This window comes from Pantherophis guttatus, chromosome 1 (genome assembly GCF_059756535.1).
Source record: "Pantherophis guttatus breed Tessera chromosome 1, ASM5975653v1, whole genome shotgun sequence".
In the NCBI taxonomy this organism is placed as follows: domain Eukaryota; kingdom Metazoa; phylum Chordata; class Lepidosauria; order Squamata; family Colubridae; genus Pantherophis; species Pantherophis guttatus.
Window position 1 is genome coordinate 179,881,917 of NC_142063.1, and position 19,880 is coordinate 179,901,796.

A 19,880-nucleotide genomic window follows, 5' to 3' on the forward strand; every position below is an offset into this window, starting at 1 on the left:
GGCTGTCTCAGCTTTGATGTCCAGAGAGAGCTGCAATTTGGTTCCAATTGGTCTGCTGGTTCCTGGAGTTCCCTGGGTAGAGCCATGTTCTGCCCCGCTCTGGGTCGCCTGGAGTAGGCTCTCTTCAGGTAGTCTGCCCTCTGCCTTGGTAGCCTGAGTTTCTCTCCATGTACCACAGGTGTTGGGGAGCGAATGGAGAGCCCAGCCTCAGGAATCCCAGTTGTTTTGATTAGTTTTGGGAGAGTTGGCTTGCTGTTAGGGTTCCGACCAATGCCCTAATTAAATCATGAGCCTCAAGCCAAACTCCAAAAGAAATCCAGTTATTTATTAGGAGCTTCATTTTGGCACGGACCAAGTAAAGCCAATTCTGACCTCACTTAATTCATGCCTTGGCTCTGACCCTGTTTCCCCCTCCCCCCAAAGTGTGTCCTCAGTCACATTCTCCAACAAAGCAATTTTGTGGGTTGTAGAAGTCACTCCCTCCGCCACTGTGGATCTCCATGGAGATGACCTTGACATTGCTGGCTGGAATGTGCTTTGTTCTGACTAAAATGCAAGTTCCTCGATGAAGCTGCAAGGCTTGATTCCCCATCCCCCGCCTATGGCAACTCGAGAGCAGGTCAGGAATGCTTTGCGAGTTGACACCCTTTCTGCTTCGGTCACTGAGGTGGGCATCCTGGACGTCTCGGTTTCCATGGTCAGAGATGGCTGCACTTGGGTTCCGATTGGGCTGCTGATTACTGGAGTTCCCTGTCTTGGAGTAAGAACCTTCCTCCTGGGTTGCCAGGAGCAGGCTTTCTTCAGAGATTCCACCCTTTGCCATGGTGGCCTGAGTTTCTCTCCTCGCACCCCAGGTATCAGAGAGCAAGTGGAGAGTCCGGGGCTCAGGAATCCCGGTCATTTTTTGTTAGTTTTTGGAGAGTTGGCTTGATGTCAAGGTTCCGACCAATGCCCTAGCAAAAGCAGGAGCCCCAAGCCATTTAGCAAGAAAAATCCGGTTGTTTATTAGGAGTGCCATGTTGGCACGAATTAAATGAAGCCAACTCTGACTTTGCCCAGTTCACGCCTTTCCTCTGACGCTGTTGCCCCCTCCCCCCAAGGTGGGTCACCAGTCACATTCCGCAACGAAGCAATTTTGTGGGTGGTAGAAGTCACTCCTTCTGGCCATTGCGGGTCTCCATGGAGATGGCCTTGACTTTGGGCAGCTAGGATGTGTTTTGTTTTGACTGAGGTGTGAATTCCTCAGTGCAACTGTGAGGCGCGATTTCCTATCCCCCTGCCTATGGCAACTCGGGAGCAGATCAGGAAAGCTTTGCAAATTGACACCTAGGCTGGAGATCTGGCTGACAAGCACATTCAGAACTGATATTTCTTAAATGGATGGGTAAACAGATTTTCATTATTAGCATCAACTCCAATTTGGACCAGTTAACAGAATATCCAGTTATGTTACTAAATGCATCAACATATGCATAGCAGTGTAAGGTTTAGAAATAGTGTGTTTCCCCGAAAATAAGACCCTGTCTTATATTTTTTTGAACCCTGAAATGACCTTATTGCCATGCGCTCAAAAGCCTGATTGGGCTTATTATCAGAGGATGTCTTATTTTGGGGGAAACAGGGTAGAAGACTGTTACCTGCACAGTTTTTGTTGTACTGAATTATGTACAACTCCATTAATCTCCCGATGTTGTGTAATAGCACAAGCCAAGGGTTCCACACAAATATCTAAATGCAAAGGTGACAGTGGACATTCTTCTAAATAATGGGAAAGTAGCACTAAACTAACCATAAACCTTTACTTTAGATGTGCACAACTAATATAATGTCTTTACAGAATTATAGAATAATAGTTGGACTTTGGAGGTCTTCTAGCCCAAACCCCTGCTCAAGCAGGAGACCTTATACCATTCCAGACAAGTGGCTGTCTAAGCTTGTTTAAAACTGCAAACATGTACTGTTTATATATTTTATCAAATAATTTTTCAGTATCTAATGACAGGATTACACCTTCATTTTTATTCAAGTCTATTAAATTTAAAACTAACCTAATATAGCTTGCTCTTTGCCTAATATTTATATAACCTGCTTGATCTTTCTTAATAATGAATGGTAACACTTGCTATAATCTATTTCCTAGTGCTGCTATTAAGATATTTGTTTCGGCATTAATCAATGAGTTTGGACAATAAATTGGCACATTGGGTATGATCTTTACCAGATTTTAATACTATCGTGATATAAGCCTGATTAAATCTCTATGATAATATTCCCTTATCAAATATGTCATCATACAATTGACAACATTTTGGCACCCATAGATTTATAAATGTTTATAACAATTGTGATTTTTAAAATTATTTGTTTAATCTCTGCCTCAGTTAGTGGGGCAAATAAATGTCATTTTTGTGCATTGTTTACAAAGGCCTCTATATCTTCATTTGATACATTCCTGGGTATACTATATATCCTGAACAGAATTTAATACATTGACAATTTTTATTTCTTGAAGTTTTATATATTTTATCTCTTTCACCTCTAATAATTGGAATAATTATCCTATCTTTCTTTTGCTTTGAACTATTAGCGAAAATCTTACCAGATCTTTCATCATTCTCCTGGTACCTCTATCCTAAACATGTTAATATGAATTATATTACATTTTCTGTGATGCTATAGTATTTTGTTCATATTTCTTCTTCTTTATTTGTCTACATTTTTATAAAAACTGGAAAGAACCCTAAAAAGAAAACAAAGAATAGAAAGAAATACATGACTTCTCAATGAAACAGTACTGTATGAGATGACGCAAACCAAAAGACCCAGCAACCCCAGAATAAAAAACAGGAGTCATCTACAACATACAATGTAAGAACTATAACAACCACTATGTACGACAAACAGACAGAAGACTGGCAGAATGCATGCATGAACACCAACTGGCAGTCAGAAGGCACGACGAAAATTCTTTAATTTCACAACATATAGACAGATTTAACCATACTTTCAATTGGGAAAATGTGACAATTCTAGACCAGGCCAAGTCCAAAAATGCCAGGAAATTTCTAGAAGCCTGGCAAATCAGCCATCAATAGATATCAACAACATCTATAGTCTATGCAAAAGAGATAATCAACCAGCCCAAAACAGAACAATGAGACTCCATTAGTAATCAGCACCCAGATCAGCATAGATTAACTCCAAGGTTAACTTCAGATCAACAGTGAAGTAAACAATACCCCAATCAAGAAACTGCCAAAGAGCCATCAGTAAACAGCCCAACCAAAGAATCTCTAAGATCATCCCCACCCACATAGACAAGCAAGTCACCAGAATATAAACTGACAGCAAACAGCACTCCTTACTAGCACTGTTGAAGTTACTTAGTTACAGTAATGAAACTTCTGCGAGAAAACAAGCAAGCTCATAGAGCACCAAAGACCCCTCATTTCAACCCTGAGCTACAAATATTCTCTTCTATCGATAAATACTTTTTGGTTACTCAGAGCCTGCCTTATATGAGATAGCTCCCATTGGTTTTTATTCTAAATTTTGATATGATTTCTGTAAATAAGGAATGCAGAAATATAATGACTGAGTCTTTGATCCTTCATACATCAAAGAAATACAAAGCTAAGAGATAAACAAATAAAAAGATTTGAAAAAAGAAAAGGCTCAGGAAAGAAAACGAGTGAAAGTATAAGAAAAAAAGGGGAAAGAAGGAAAACTGGAAAAAAAAGATCTTTGGTACAGATATAAGTAAAAAATACATCAGTACTCTTACTCTAAGATTAACATTTGTCTACATTATTTCCATAATCCCATATCTAATCATCAAAGCTCCAGATCAACTTTTTTTTTATTGAAAAAGTTTTTCAAATACAAGTTTTTCCCCCCTTTCCCCCTCTCCCCCCCTCCTCCCTCTCCCCCCTCCCCCTTCCCTCCCCCCATGGCTTCTTCAAGATAAAATCATTGATATCACGTTAAATAATACTTTACCATCCTTTTACAGCACCCCCACATGCTAACCTTTTCTTTCTAACATTGTTATTATATCCCCCTTATACTATACATTTCAAAGCAACCTTCAGCTATAAAACTTTATAACAATTCCTAATTTAGCATTTATTCAACTCATAATCTACGCATTTCCTCCACCCCCATACATATATCTCTTAATTCAAATCTTTTACATATTTTTATATCTAAACATAACATCCCTTTTACTAAGCTAAACAATCAGTAACCTAACCTATCTCCACCCATTTTGCTACAGGTCTAACATATATAATATTTTAATATCTTCGTTCTTCTGCCCACACCACACCACTTAAAAATATTTCCATATATAAACAGAAACCTCAAATGACTTTAAGTTTGCAATCCATATAATATCTTCTGTAATGTCTTTCAGCTAGATTATTAATTCCATCGCCCATGTTAGGATAACATCAAGTTCTGTTTCCAACAGTATATTCAGTATCTTCAATTACCATCTGCCCCCATCAGTAATAAATGTTGTCATATATAAAAAACCACCCGAGTGACTTTATATTTATATTCCATATGATATCTTCTGTAGTGTCTTTCATCTAGATTATTAATTCCAACCACCGTGTTAGGGTAACAACCAGATCTTCTGCATGCCCCACCATAATTCTCGTGCCTTATAGCTCAACATATACGTAATCCGTTTTACAAAGAGTACAAAATAGAAAGTTCCAATCCACTCAGTTAGAGGCCTTCTTCCACATCCCTAAAGCACAGCACTGCAGAGATCTGTCATTCTTCTCAAAATAGTACAAGTCAATAATTTACCTCAGCTATATTTTCATTTTAATCATCTTAAGTAACTGGCATTAGACTGTTGTTTAGTCTAAAATTTTTTAGTTTTGTAGGACCTGCTTCTTCTTTTCTTAACTTTTTGTGGTTTAGATCTCCATCCTGGATGCCTTTCTAGAACTTGTATATCAGCTGATTGATTTCCATGCTGGTCTGTAACTTGATGTAACATCGCATTAAAATGCAAAGCCGCCTCTCTTGTATTTGTAAGTAATCCAGCTATAACCTTTAAAGGAGAATCCAAAAGCGGCTCGTCCAAAGGAGCCTCTGTGACTTGTTGTTTTTCCATTATCTCCATCTCCATCTGCTTAGCCTGGGTTTCAGTCTCTTGTTCATTTTACATTTCTTTATTCCCCTCCTGTGTTCCTAACACTGATGGCATACATGGAGATGTTAAATCCATTTTAAGAACCTTGTAGTAAAATTCTTCCGCTTTTTCAACAGTATTTAATTGATATCTTTCTCCTTGGTATTTCAATATTATACCAACTGGAGCATCCCACCTAAATGGGATGTTTTGTTTCTTTAGCTCAGTCACCAAAAATCCAAATTGCTTTCTATCTTTTAACATCTTGGACGGCAGCTCTTTATATATCCAAATCTTTCTTCCATTCAGTTCTAAAGTAGAGTTAAAAGATTTTTGCACAATATCATTTCTTGTTCCTTTATCTGTAAAGTAAATCACCACATCTCTAGGCAACTACCTTTGCTTTGCAATCCAAGAATTTATTCTGTAGGCCTTATCAATCTTACAGGATACCTCTTCAGGACGAACCTTTAAAATTACAGCCAGAACTTCAGCAGACATCTTTCTCAAATCATCTCTATTATTTTCCTGTAATCCCCTCATTCTGACCGCAAATTCCATGGACCTGTATTGCATCATTGTAACTTCTTTTTCAATCCTTTGTTTTATATTATCTGCATTGTAAGTCTCGTGATCAGCTTCCTTTTTAGACTTTACTTCTGAGCTATTGTCTTGAATATTTATCAAATCATTTTCAATTCTTTGTATTTTATTGTCCAAATTATAAATTTTATGATCAACTTCCTCCATTTTAGACTCTAGTTCTAAGTTAGTATCTTTATCCATCTTTATAACTATTTCTGAAAAAGTTTTCAAAGCTGTTACAAACTCTTGTTTCAAATTGGCATATCTTTGTTGTACCAACTCTTTAATTTCCTGCCTGAATTTTTCAAGATTCTGGTTCACAATCTCATCATGTCTTGCCATCTCCTCCAAGACAAATTCTTTTAAGTTAAAACCATTCTTCTGAGTCTGCAAATTCAAAACTTGTTCATGTGATTTGTAAATGGGGGAACCCCCCCCCCGCGGCTTGTTTGTCTGGCTTTGTCAGTTTTAACGCCATCCTGCCACACAGACAGACTCTTTTTAAAGAAAAAGACTTCTCTCCAAACAATATCAATATCAAATCTCCAAGAAGAAAGAAACATAAAGTAGAAAATTTTCTTTTCAATTCTAGCCAGCACTATTATTTCTGCTACTTTGTAGCTTGTTAAACTATTCAGGCGGAAGGACTTTCGCTTTCAGCTTTCTTCTTCTCAAGCCTCAGCCAGTTGCCATTTTAAACTTTTTTCCTTCGCTTTTAAGATCACTTATAAAATTGTTAGAAATACTTGCGATTTAGGGTCCAGAGTCCGGATCTCATCCTATTTGTTTAAACAATCTGTTAATTTTCATTGAGTGGCTTGGTCCCGTCGCCTGGCTCTGCAAAAAGCAGAGTTCTCCCGAAGCCCGGAGCAGCGGCGAGCAGAATAGGGAGCCTCATCCTGCTTCGTCCCCACGAGTAAAACAAAAACTCTGGGGACTTCGCCCAGATCAACTTTTAATTTCAGTTTCTCACAAAAAGTCCAGTAATGGTTCATATCGCTTTAATCACTACTTGTTAACGAAACCACAACTGATTTATTTAATTGCACCAAACTCTAAATAAAACAGGAATGGAAATCCTAAACTCTAGTGTAGACCCATGCTTCTCAACTTTGGCAACTTTAAGGTACATGGACTTCAATTCCCAGAATTCCCCAGGCAGCATGAAGTTCACCTGTCTTAAACTTGCCAAGACTGAAAAATGCTGATCTATAGATAGGGATTTTTCCATTCCTCTTTTACTGGTTTTTACTTACTTATGAGCAATCATAATGCAAAATCCTCACTTCCACCCCATTCCAGAGGAATCATAATGCAAAATCCTCACTTCCATCCCATTCCAGAGCAACCTGAATTCCCTCACTATCCTGCTTTCCAGCTCTGTTCTCCTGCGTGCAGGGCAAGAAAAGAAGACTATGTAACTACCAGTTTTTTAAAAATGCAATCAGACCTTCCAACTTCTCAGGGGAAAAAGATCTCTCAAAGTTAGAAGGTCTGACTGAACTTTTTTTTTTACTGGTAGTCACATGCTCTTTTATTGCCCATTGTTGGAAGAAACATCCTTCTAGGTTCTGCTCCAAGTGGGGAAAAAGACACTGGAAACATGGAGACTGCTTGGAAAGATGGTTTAATGGTGGACAGGATCACATGGCTTGAGTTCCTGAACAGAAAAGGGGGCAGATACAGTAAATCCTCGGGTTTTTATGCTCTCTCTGGCTCTGCATTTCTTGGGGCCCCGAAAGAGTATCCTGATTGGTTGTCAGACTCCCAAGGGGTGGGGGCCTTGCTGGCTGATGGTCACATGTGCTTCCCAGGTCACATGTGGTGAGTTTCTGCTGCTATTGTGTAGAGGGCTAATCCTATCTTTGTTGGATCTTTGGCAATTCCTACTATGGCTCTGCCTGAAGGAGGCAGATCTTTGTTATGTAGAATAGACTGGCCCAGGCCTTAATGGCCCATTGACAAAGGGTGGGGGGCAGGAAGGTGGGAGCTGCTTTGTCTGTAAAATATGCTTCTCCATTTCTCATCCAGGGAAATATAATATTCTGCCTTTTTCATATTTCCTAAAATATTTCACTCTTCCAGGAAAGGGGTGGGTGCTAACTTCCTACACCTGCATGCCGGAGAACAGCTGGAAAGCAGGATAGTGAGGGAATTATGTTTGCTGCAGAATTTTGCAGGAGGCTGTCCAGACCAAAAATGAGTTGCGGGGGGAGGATGTCCCATTTTCGCTAGCAGAGGCACCGCAGGCTGGTCCTTTGCTATTTCCAGGCCAGCCCCAGGGTCTAAGAACCCTGCAGGCCGGATCTGGCCCGTGGGCCTTGAATTTGACACCCCTGTATTATACTTTTCATGCAGTAAGGAAAAATGGAAAAGATAGAAGGAATAGAACTGGGAAATGGAAGCATCATGAAAACATTAGCAAAGGATAATGGCTACAAATACCTAGGCATATTGGAAGCATATAATATCTTGAATGGAAAAGTCAAAGAGTCAATGCAAAAGGAATATATCAGGAGGGTCCGCAAAATATTAAATTCAAAACTGAACACTGGAAACATAATTAAAGCCATTAATACATGGGCAGTTCCAGTGATATGCTACCCATCTGGAATCATCAACTGGACTGTGGCTGAACTGGAAAACTTGGACTGGAAAAGTGTAAACTTTTGAATATGTACCATACTTTACATCCATGAAGTGACATCGACAGGTTGTATCTGCCAAGAAGAATAGGGGGCAGAGGGCTATTGCAAATCCATCAAACTGTAGAAGAAGAAAAACGAAGTTTGAATAACTATGTGAACCAAAGTACAGAAAAATTGCTGCAGGCTGTGAAAACGGAGAACATTATAAAAACAACAGAAACAAAGGCAGAATATAAGGAAAAGCAGCTGGATGACAGATTAAATGGATGGAAAACCAAAGCTTTGCATGGATAGCACTTGAAAAACATTGAAGGAAAATGTGATAACTGTCAGGGTTCCACTACACTGATGTGTCCATAAATTGAACTTTGAGATTTTATATGTGCATAGATATAAACACACACTTAATCCCCTATCATGTATATGAAGATGACTCAGTCATCAACCATGCTTTTTTGTACTTTATTTCCCTAGGTATCTTTTTATTGGAGAGGATTTTAATTAAACTCTTACTATTTAATAATGCTTTTAGGTATAAAGAGAACATTCAGCGTCTTTCATCTCTTCACTTTGACAGACCTGTTGAACCTCTTGATCTGGCAGTTCATTGGGTGGAGTTTGTTATGAAGCACAAGGGAGCTCCCCATTTGCGGCCAGCAGCTCATGACCTCAACTGGATCCAGTACTATTCTATTGATGTCATTGCTCTCCTTTTGGCTGCAACATTCCTTTTCCTGTTTATCTCACTGAAGGGTTGTCTGTTTTGCTGCAAGAAGTGTTTCTGCAAAAGTGCAAGACTAAGCAAAAAAAGCAAGTCAAAATCCCAATAATTGGGGTGGGGGAGTCAAATCAAAATGAGGTAGGATATTCTATTATTTTTTAAACAGATTTATACCAATCCACACACAATTATAAAGAAAGGGTTCTTGTTTTTGTTTGTAAGTGGCAATGAAGCATAGAAAAGTAAGGTGTTCTCCTTTGATGCATCCAGTCAAAAGTATCACTTTGCTCTATCTGGCAACCTTACTTTAATGGAAATGTGCTCTCATGCAAAATGCCATGAAAAGCCAGCATAAAGGCTGTTTTGATTTTCATAAAATTGGACACAACTGTCCTTTTTAAAACTAGTTTAAAGGGTGTTTTGTCAATGGTTTGATTAAAGTGAAGCACCTCTTGAACAGAACCTGAATCAGAATCTTCAGGTGATCTTTTAAATCAAGCAGAAAACATTTGAATCATTTAAAGCCTACATTAACATATTTGAGGGAGTTAATATCCTGTTTTCCCCAAAATAAGACATCCCCTGATAATAAACCCAATCTGGCTTTTGAACGCATGGCAATAAGGCCAAGCGCTTATTTCAGGGTTCAAAAAAATATAAGACAATGTCTTATTTTCGGGAAAACATGCTAGCCTATAAATATGTTTTGCAATCCTGTAGTTTGTGGAACTCTTGAGAAATCAGCTTTGTCTTCTGTCAAGATCCTGACTGACGAACCCATCCAAGCAAGCAGACATGAATCTTTCTGGTCTCTTTCTACTAAGCTTTGTTGAATATATCATACCGGCACAGACTGAAGCAAAATCAACTCTGATTAACTCCCCCCCACACACACAATAGCTATATAGTTAAAACACTTAAATTTTCCTCCCCTCATTAGTTCAAATTACATTGCCCAATCAGCAGTCCGAATATTGTTTTGGCAATGGCCCAGGCCTTAGTAACCCAGGTGGCTGAAAGACCTTATTTCTCACAGAACTGGCTTCTTGTTGATGTCTGCTGTCTGGAGCCGGCATTCCACAGGTGGCTCCCCTCCCCTTAGTCTCTGTGGCAACTGAGAAGCAGCAATGGTTGAAATCAGCACAATTTATCTTTGAAGTTGACAGTCGGACCCCCTCTAACGAGTGGAAGGTACTTGGAAGATATTAAGCACATACATTAACCCCTTTTAGGTTTTATACTCCCTCCCCCTCCCAGTAAGGGTCCCAGGCTTCTGTGGATATTTTTTATGAATCTCCTCACTAGTCTATTGGCTCTTATATTTTGAGCCTTCACCCACCGTGCCTCTGACATTGGGTAACCTCTCCATTGCACTAGGTATTGTAATTTTCCTTTGTAAGGCCTAGAATCTAAGATTCTCTTAATTTCATAATGCTCCTCCTCTTCCACTAATACTAGTCTGGGAGTCCTCCCTTCTAGCCAGCCTCAGCCCAAATCCTACTACTGGTTTAAGCAAATTGCAATGAAACACTGGATGCATTTCCCTTAGCAATAGGGGAAGCTTGAGGTCCACTGTAACTGAATTAATTGCTTTCACAATGGGGAATGGCCCTTTGTACTTGGGACCCAGTTTCTTGCAGGGTAGCTGTAACTTCAAATACTTGGTAGATAAATATATCTTCTCTCCTACCCTGAGGTGAAAATCTCTTATCTGCCTGTACTTTTTTATTCTTTTTAGAATACAATAGAATTCTTTATTGGCCAAGTGTGATTGGACACACAAGGAATTTGTCTTTGGTGCGTATGCCCTCAGTGCACATAAAAAGACAAGATGCACTCAAAGAATCACAAGGCACAATACCCAGTGACAGTCATACGGTACAATAAGCAATCAAATCATACTAGGAAACAATATGAATTGCAAGGATACAAATAACAAAGTTACAGTCATGCAGTCACAAATGGGAGGAGATGGGCGACAGGAACGATGTGAAGACCAATAGCAATAGTAATGCAGCCTAATATGAATAGTTTGACAGTGTTGAGGGAATTATTTGTTTAGCAGAGTGATGGTGATTGGGGAAAAACTGTTCTTGTATCTAGTTGTCTTGGTGTGCAGTGCTCTATAATGTCGTTTTGAGGGTAGGAGTTGAAACAATTTATGTCCAGGATGCGAGGGCTCTGTAAATATTTTCACAGCCCCCTTTTTGACTCGTGCAGTATACAGGTCCTCAAGCATTTGAAGCAAGAAGGAACATGGCACATCTCTAGTGATTTATTGAAGATTTGGGTGAAGGGTGGGGGCAACTGGTCAGCCCAGACTTTTAAGCAAGGAGTTATCTTGTCTGGACCTGGTGCTTTTCCTGGCTTTTGTCTGTGAAATAGATCTTGCACTTCCTTTTCTGTGATCACCAGGGGTTGTGAACCCAATGGGAGGAGGAGTTGCAGGAGGATTGGCTGTTGTTGGTATGTCTGGGATGGGGGTTATGGAGATAGGTGGCTGTAGTTTCCTTTCAAACCTGCAGTAAAACACGTTCAGGTCATCTGCCAGTTGTTGATTTCCTTCAGCCTGGGAAGGAGGTTTGCCATAACCGGTGATATTTTTAAGAATTTTCCACCTGTTTGCTGGTTCACTTGTTGAGAACTGATTTCTTAGCTTTTCAGAGTAGCTTCTTTTTGCTGCTCTGATCTCCCTTGTTAATACGTTTCTGGCCTGATTGTACAGCATTCTATCACCTTTTCTGTAGGCTTCCTCTTTGGTACAATATAGCTGCTTAAGTTTAGCTGTGAACCAAGGTTTATTCTTACTGTGTATTCACAAGTTCCTGGTCTGTAGACATAGGTCTTCACAGAAGCTGACATGTGATGTTACAGTATCTGTAAGTTCATCTATGTCTGCAGAGATATTTTCAAAAACATTCCAATCAGTGCAGTCAAGGCAGTCCTTAACTTTGCCTCCTCAATCCAGGTCCTCACTGACTGTTGGTTTTGTGGTTTTAAGTCTTTGTCTGTAGGCAGGTACAAGGTGAATCATGCAAAGATCAGAGTGTCCCACAGCTGCTTGTGGTAAAGACCGATAAGCATCTTTTAGTGTTGTGTAGCAATGGTCTAAAGTATTCTTGCTCTAGTGGGACAATTGACATGCTGAAAATATTTTGGAAGCTCTTTCCTTTGTTGAAATCACCTAAAATAATGGCCAGTGAATCTGGGTATTTGGCTTCAGCCTTCATAATCTGGTCAGTTAGAGTTCATAATGCCTTGTTTACACAGGCTTGTGGAGGAACATAAACAGCAATTAGGAGAAATGAGGAGAACTCATGTGGAGAGTAAAATGATTTACAGTTGATAAGTAAAGACTCTAAGTTTTCATCACAGAATTTATGTATTATAGTTATATCCTGAGACCAGCTGTTGTTGATATATATACACAAGCCTCCTCCCTTCTTTTTACCTGATGATTCTGCAATTCTGTCTGCTCTTATTATCTGAAACCTTGGTATATGCATGCTGTTGTCATCATCTTCCTCATTTAGCCAGGATTCAATGAAGCATAGGGCTGCTGCATTGTAAAAATCAGAATTGCATCTGTTTAAAAGGAGTATTTCATCCATCTTATTAGCAAGTGAACGTAAATTAGTAAGGAAGATTGAAGGGAGCGGGGTTTTTTTGCTCCCCCTCTTCCTTAGTTTATTGAAAATTCCCGCTCTTTTACCTCTTTTATGGCGTCTCCTGCATTTGCTTTTGGTGATCCATAGCTCCGGGCAATTTGCTTCTTCCTGTGTTAGAATCTCCTTTGCGTTTAGTAAAGATGGTGGTGGTGAAGTTACAGAAAGCTGCTCCTTAAAGAAACATTGCTTAATTCTTAGCAGATGGTCTTGTGATGATGAAATCCATAGAGAATAATAATAATAATAATAATAATAATAATAATAATAATAATAATAATAATAATAATAATAATAATAAAAAATAAATAAATAACCCTGGAACATCAGGTTGAGAAAGTTTTAGAGAATGAGAAACTCAAGATCTTGTACGACTTTAGGATTCAGACTGACTGGCACTTGGTCCACAACACACCTGACATAACAATAGTTGAAAAGAAAAAAGTATGGTTCATTGACATTGCAATACCTGGTGATGCACGGATTGAAGATAAGCAGCAAGAAAAAAATCACAAAGTACCGGGACTTGCAAATTGAAGTTGAGTGACTGTGGAAAAAGAAATCGTGTTTGTCCCGATTGTAATTGGAGCCCTTGGAGCAATACCCAAAGGGCTACCCCACTATTTAGAAATTCTAAATCTGCCAGACTTGAACATTTTGACTGTACAAAAAACCACCTTACTCGGAACAGCTTACATCCTCCGACGATACCTTAACAGTTCCTAGGTCCTTGGTTAGGACTCAAGCTACTGAGCTATTAACCAGCCTCAAAGGCTGTGAATCTCACTAAAGATTAACTTATTATTATTATTATATTATATTAATATATATATATATAAGTTAATATTATTAACTTATTATTCACTTGGTTCAGCTTTGGCAAACGTGTTCTTTCAGCATCTTTCATTTGGTGCTTTATTTTTCCAGCTAATTGAGCACTATCTGTTGGTGTTTGTTCTTTGGTGCTTCCTTGTTCTTTATCTTCATCCATTTCAGTATCCTCTTCTTCCCTTTCTTCCTCAATTTGCTTTTGAGTCTGGAAATCATTCTTTATGTTACTCTTCTTTGTTGTTGTACTCAGACCATTAATTGCTTTCTCTTCTATTGCTATTAATTCTTCTGTAGTGAAAAATTTGTCTCACATCTGTACCTCTAAGAGCCCTTGGTGATTTGTGGATTACAACAGCTATTCCACACATCCTTGATAATAAGATCATGGGTGAGGGCAGATTTATTATAAACAGACCTCACATTAAAAAAACTTCAGCCAGAGCCCAGGACCATTGAGGATCAAATTATTTGTTAAAGAGGGAGAGTGCTGAAGGCCAGATATCAGGGTAACCCTTCAAGCAGTCTCACTGACATCTTGATGTTCAACCTGCCTAATATCATTATCTATCTCTGCCTGTCACAGTCTCAGTGTTACTGTCTACCATCACTTCCCACTAGTAGGTCCTACCTCCTAGGCAGAGTCACATATATACACAGAGCCTATGCTACATATATCCTGGAACCCAAAGTCCCTTTAGCCATTCATGGGATCACAACACAGTTGCTTTTCAGCAGTAAAAGATGACTGGACCTGTGGAAGCCTCACATTTCTACTCTTCTCTATGCAGGTGAACAAAGACTTTAAAATCCCAAGTAGAAAGTTGAAAGTCCAGATCCCTGGTCTGAGAGAGGGAACCCAGGAACTGAAAGCTGTAACAAGGCATAGGCCAATCTCCCAAGCAAAAGACATCCTTGAAGCCATCAGCTCTGTTGCCCAAATCAAATAATGGGGGTATGGTGAGTAAGTAAATAGGGCAATGTGGGAGCAGGCAAGAACTGATGAGTAGCTTCCTGTCTGGTCCTATGCCCCAGTTGACTAAGGGGGAGTCTGATCCAGGGCAACATAGCACACAAATCAATAATCCAATCAACCAAACAAACAAATAAACAAAAATAAATTGGTTAATATTGAATAAAAATATAGGCAAGCTCTAAGCCCATATAGTAACACAGCTCTCGGCACCATGTCATAAACCAATATCCCCTTAAGTGGACTCCATGCTGCCTGATTAGATGGAATACAGTTTTTCATCAGGTTTTCATTTATTAGATCCAGGACATGAAAGATGAACCATTTTACTTGAAAAAGAAAAAGAACCTTCCCCATGGCATTTTCTGCCTGTAGAAAAAACATTGTTATAAAATTTTGTTTTCCCTATTTCCAGTCTCTATGCTGCTTCTGTGGCCTCTGTTTCAAGTCACTGCAGTCTTCCAATTTCCCTCCAAGGCTAACAAATGGAGATCGCCCTTGCACACTGAAGTGTATACCCCACTTTCATATTTCAAGATGACTTAAGACTGCCACATTCATGTGTCCAAGATGAGGTAAAGGTGACATTGTAGGGACATAACAAATTAAATATGTCAGGATATATTTGGGACATGGTTAGATCTAAATGGAGAAAGGCCATTATAATTTTATACATGTAATAGTGAATGCAATATAATGCTGGAACATCATAATTTCACAGCAATTACCCTTTAAGCTAAGGGATTATTTCATAAGTAATTCCAGGAGATATTTTAAAGCAGAAATTGGCATGTGTGAGCTTTAATTGACTGATAATTAATGAAATGTGGTTGTTTTTTTAAAAAATAAAATATGTAAGAAGATAGGATTGCGATTGTTAACAGATTTTGAAAATCTTGTTAGTATCTTCAGAGTCTAATCTCCAAAATATATAAGCCCTGTTAGAAATTTGAAGTGGGATCAACATCTCTCAAAAGAAAAATGGGAATCAGATTTAAGAATAAGTATCTCAGTTACACAATGGGTTATACTTTGGAAGAATACCACAATATTCTTTATATTATATTTAATATAATTCTTTGCTATTAAATAACAAAGATCAGAAAAAAATATTTAAAAGGTATTCACAGATGGTTTACTCATACAAGTTGCTATAATTACTGGGAGAGTCCCAAATAAAATTTGAAAATATGATAAAGCATAATGTACTTACAGTATGTACATGCATGGTGATTCTGCAAGGTTGTACAAAGATTCTGGAGAGAAGTAATTAGAAAGACTAACTGTCAATATTGGAAACTTTAGCTACAGTTCCAAGGTATGTTTATTGTCATTTAGTGGGATAACTTGTGGAAGTAAAAAAACAACTGTTCAATATATGATGGTTGCTGCATGGTTAGCTATAAATTGATACAAGTAGTCCTCAGCTTACAACCACAATTGAGCACAAAATTTCTGTTGCTAAGTGAGACAGTTGTTAAGTGAGTTTTCCCCATTTTACAATCTTTCTTGCAAAAGTTGTTAAGTGAGTCACTGCAATTGTTAAGTTAATAACATGGCTGTTAAGTGAATCGGGCTTCGCCATTGTCTTTGCTTGTCAGACGATCACAAAAGGTGATCACGTGACCCTGGGACACTGCAACATTCAAAAATATGAGCCAGTTGCCAAGCATCTGAAATTTGATCACATAACCATGGAGATGCTGCAATGGTTGTAAGTGTGAAAATGGTTGAAAGTGTCATAAGTCCATCTGTCATAAGTACTTCGAATAGTACTAAACAACTGTTGTAAGTTGAGGACTACGTATTTTGGAAAAATACAGAGCCTTCATTATTAGATCTCTGGTATGAAAAATTGGAAAGATTGTTGGAATGGAAAATTTAAGGTATAAAAGATAGAAAATAGTGGAATGTACTAGAAAAGTTACATTTAAATACATTTGGGAAAGATATATCCTGTCTGCAAAACATAACATGTCAAATTCTTTTGTTAATGTTTGTATATATAAAATTGTTATGGGAGTCTTGATTTTTCTTAGATTTTTTTAATAAGTTTGTTAATTCTGTTGTGGTATTTTTAAATGTTAACTGCTGTCTTCTACTCTCTGTTATTGATTTTACTCTATACTTTATCTATTGCCAAATAATATGTCCCATACCCTGTATTTGTGGTCTAATTTGTTTTCAATTAAATAACTTTAATTCTAAATAAATAAATAAATATCCTGGCCTATAAAGCTTTGGTTTCTTAGTCTGGTTTATCTAATAGGTTAAAAAGCTGAAGCTGGAAGAGTTCAGGAAATTGTAGGAAATGAGCCCCCTGCTTCTTCCTTCTAAAATAGTCAATGAAACCCCCTTCCCAAAAGTAAGGAGAAAGTTCGTCCTTGACAAGAGCTGACTTGCATTCTTCGACTAATTGGAAATTGCCCAGAATAGTTTTTGCAATAAGCCAAAGCGCCTGTGAATGAAAAACTTTTATCCATTGATAAAAGCAGAATGCTGTCAAGGTTCCGACTGATGAACCCAACCAAGTGAACAATCCAATCTGTAAATGCAAAAATTTATTGAGTACATCATTTCAGCACAGAATGAAAGCAAAACCAGCTTTGGGTAATTCCCGGGCAATTCAATATAATTAAAGTATAGAATCCTTCCTCCCCCATTAGTGTAAGTCACATTAGGTGTCCAGGTGGTGTTTGAGATGGTGAACACCGGCTGGAATGTCCTTGGTTCCCATGAGACAGTTTCTTGTTATCATCTGGAATACACATTCCAATCTTTCCCTCCCTCCCCCTTCCCCCCGTCTGTTGGCAAGCGGTGAAGTAGTAAAAGTGAAAGCAGCCTGAATACTTTTCATGAAATCTGTTTATTAATTGCTCTGCCTTCATGTTATGTGCTTTTACCCATCTCACTTCTGAAATTGGGTAACCCCTCCATTGTATTAAGTACTGAAGTTTACCCTTATATTGTCTAGAATCAGGATCCATTTGACTTCATAATGTTTTTAACCCCCCATCTACCGTGTTTCCAAAAAAAAAAAGACCTATCCCAAAAATAAGCCCTAAATTGATTTTCAACGTGTGCCTAATATAAACCCTACCTGTTGTGGCCTGCCAGCAGAGCTGGCAGTAGATTCGGACAGTGAGGAGGTTGGGGAGGAACGTGGGCCATCCTGGAGTCTGGGGAAGGCTTGGATGATGGTTCTGAGTCGGAGTCTTGGCCATCTGATAGTTCTTTGCTGCCTCCAGAGTCTTTGGAGCCTGACATCAGCGAGGCAGAAGAACAACGTGAGCCTGTTCCCAATGTGCACATGTGCAGAGCTGACAGGAACAATTAAGGAAACAGGGTCGACTTGTGAGTAAAGCTTGGAGATGATTGGCCCCTCCCATAAGACATAAAAGAGAAGCAAACAGGACGTGAGCTTTTACAGGAAGCAATTAGTTCATCTGGCCGATTCAAGATTTGCAAATTCTGTTGGTGACTCTGTGCCAAGTTTGGCCTTGCCCTGTGTCTGGAAATTAGCTCTTTGGCAGCGTTCCATGTGAGATAGGTAGATGTTGATAACCTTCCCCTGAAAGACTGTTTATCAAGCCTTGCGGACTATAAATGAAAGTAATTTACAGTTTATGAATTAAAGAGGTTTGCTGGGACTAAGTTTGTGCTGTTCAATTTCTAAGGAAGACTAGGTCTGAACATTACCCACAAAATAAGCGATGCACACAGGTTAAAATTAAGCTAGGGTGGGGATAGGGGCGTGGAGCTGCCCTACTTCTTACCTTCGGACAGTTGCAGCCAGGCCTTGCACACTCACTTCTGCAGCTGGCAAGGCTTTCCTGAAGGCCTCTGGAGCCAATAACAGAACTCCGGATCAATCCTGGCTCCCGCACGTTGTCTGCCACCTTGTCAATCATGGGGGTGTGCAGAGGCAACACTGGCAGGGATCAAAGGCCCACTTCCTGAGGAAAGGCCCTTTTCCTTCAGCCTTGGGATGGGTGCCACTTCCTACCCTGCCACCCCATTGCACTTCGGGGAAGCCCAGCCAACTGCCGCATGTTGGGTCTGGTAGCGGGCAGAGAAGCGCTGCACCCTCCTCCTCTTCCTGCTGGCAAAGCGCCACTCTCATGTTGTCAGGTATGCTTCCTTCAAAATCCAAGAAAGAATGACCCCAACTCCATTGTTTATAGAGAAAGGTACTTTTACTGAAAAATGAAGTGATCGCAACCAAGGAAAAGCAGAATCTGAGGCAAAAGTGCAAAAATTACAGATAGAAAGCATCCCCTCCCACTGTCCAATGTAAATCATCCAATCAAAAGGTCTCCCAGGGGTCAGGTGGAAGCACACGTCTGGCAGTGTCATCAATCAGGAATGCCATGGCTGTTGACCCGATAGCAGCTTCAAAGATGCAGCACTATAGCTTAGGAATCACTTTCGTTTCTCTCTCCAGCACACTTGCCCCTCAATGCTAGCTCCCCGTTACCATGGCAGCCAAAGCAGCAAAAGGCGGAGGCTGACATTCGCCCCCCCCTTCAGAAGAGACTTTATTCCTGGAAGAGAGGAAAAAGGAGATAACAACACAATACATAGCACATATGTACAGACATTAAGGTTTATCAGGATATTTGGTGTGAAACAACTGTACTTTCTTTGGTGCCCGGACATCACGTTTGTTCACCCATTCAGCTTTAGATAATGGGAAATGTTTCCAGTCCACCAAATACTGCACTTTACCATGATGCTTCCTGGAATCCAAGATCTCCTTAACCTCAAAATGTTGTTCTCCTTGAATCAGTATGGGGACAGGAGGAGGTTCTTGGTCCTGACGTAAAGAGGACGAATGTTCCGGTTTCAGCAAGCTGACATGAAACACGGGGTGGATTTGTCGCAATTTTTTTGGCAATTCCAATTCAACTGTGACTGGATTAATGACTCAAGTAATTGGGAAAGGGCCCACATACTTGGGTCTGTCAGGGCATTTATTAATCCCATGTTTGGCTCTGGGACTAATTACCCTGGTTTAAAGGAGGAGATGAATCGAGGCTTATTCCAAGTTGCACTATTCTGATAAAGAAAACGCGAAGGAAGGTTTCTAATAAAACTCATTTATTTGTTATAAAGAAAATAAAACACCTCACTAACTAAGAAAAGTTAATTGTTACATTTTTGAAGGTAATTCTTGCCGGCTATCTTTCAGCCGGACCTTGCTGGAAAGAGAACAAAGGAAGAGAGTGAGAAGCAAGTGAAGGAATGTGGGTGGATACGGAAACACGTAGCTTACTGATAAGAAGTTGGCAAAGCTACGGAGAGTCTGACA

General features: G+C 39.4%; 2 protein-coding genes across 17 annotated transcripts in view; one reads left to right on the plus strand and one right to left on the minus strand.

Moving 5' to 3' along the window:
• UGT1A1 (UDP glucuronosyltransferase family 1 member A1) overlaps positions 1–12,998 on the plus strand; it is a 39,860-nt gene extending 26,862 nt beyond the window's left edge. The window contains exon 5 of one of the 2 annotated variants that reach the window (XM_034426211.3): positions 8,915–12,998. In XM_034426211.3, the coding sequence (XP_034282102.2) occupies positions 8,915–9,212 (298 nt within the window). In that variant the 3' untranslated portion in view covers positions 9,213–12,998. The remainder of the gene's footprint in view (positions 1–8,914) is intronic. The other variant, XM_034426212.3, reaches the window with a different exon arrangement.
• Positions 12,999–18,743: 5,745 nt separating this feature from the next.
• HDAC4 (histone deacetylase 4) overlaps positions 18,744–19,880 on the minus strand; it is a 555,425-nt gene continuing 554,288 nt past the window's right edge. For all 15 annotated transcript variants that reach the window (XM_087885457.1, XM_087885399.1, XM_087885492.1 and 12 more), the window contains one exon: positions 18,744–19,113. In XM_087885457.1, the coding sequence (XP_087741583.1) occupies positions 19,032–19,113 (82 nt within the window). In that variant the 3' untranslated portion in view covers positions 18,744–19,031. The remainder of the gene's footprint in view (positions 19,114–19,880) is intronic.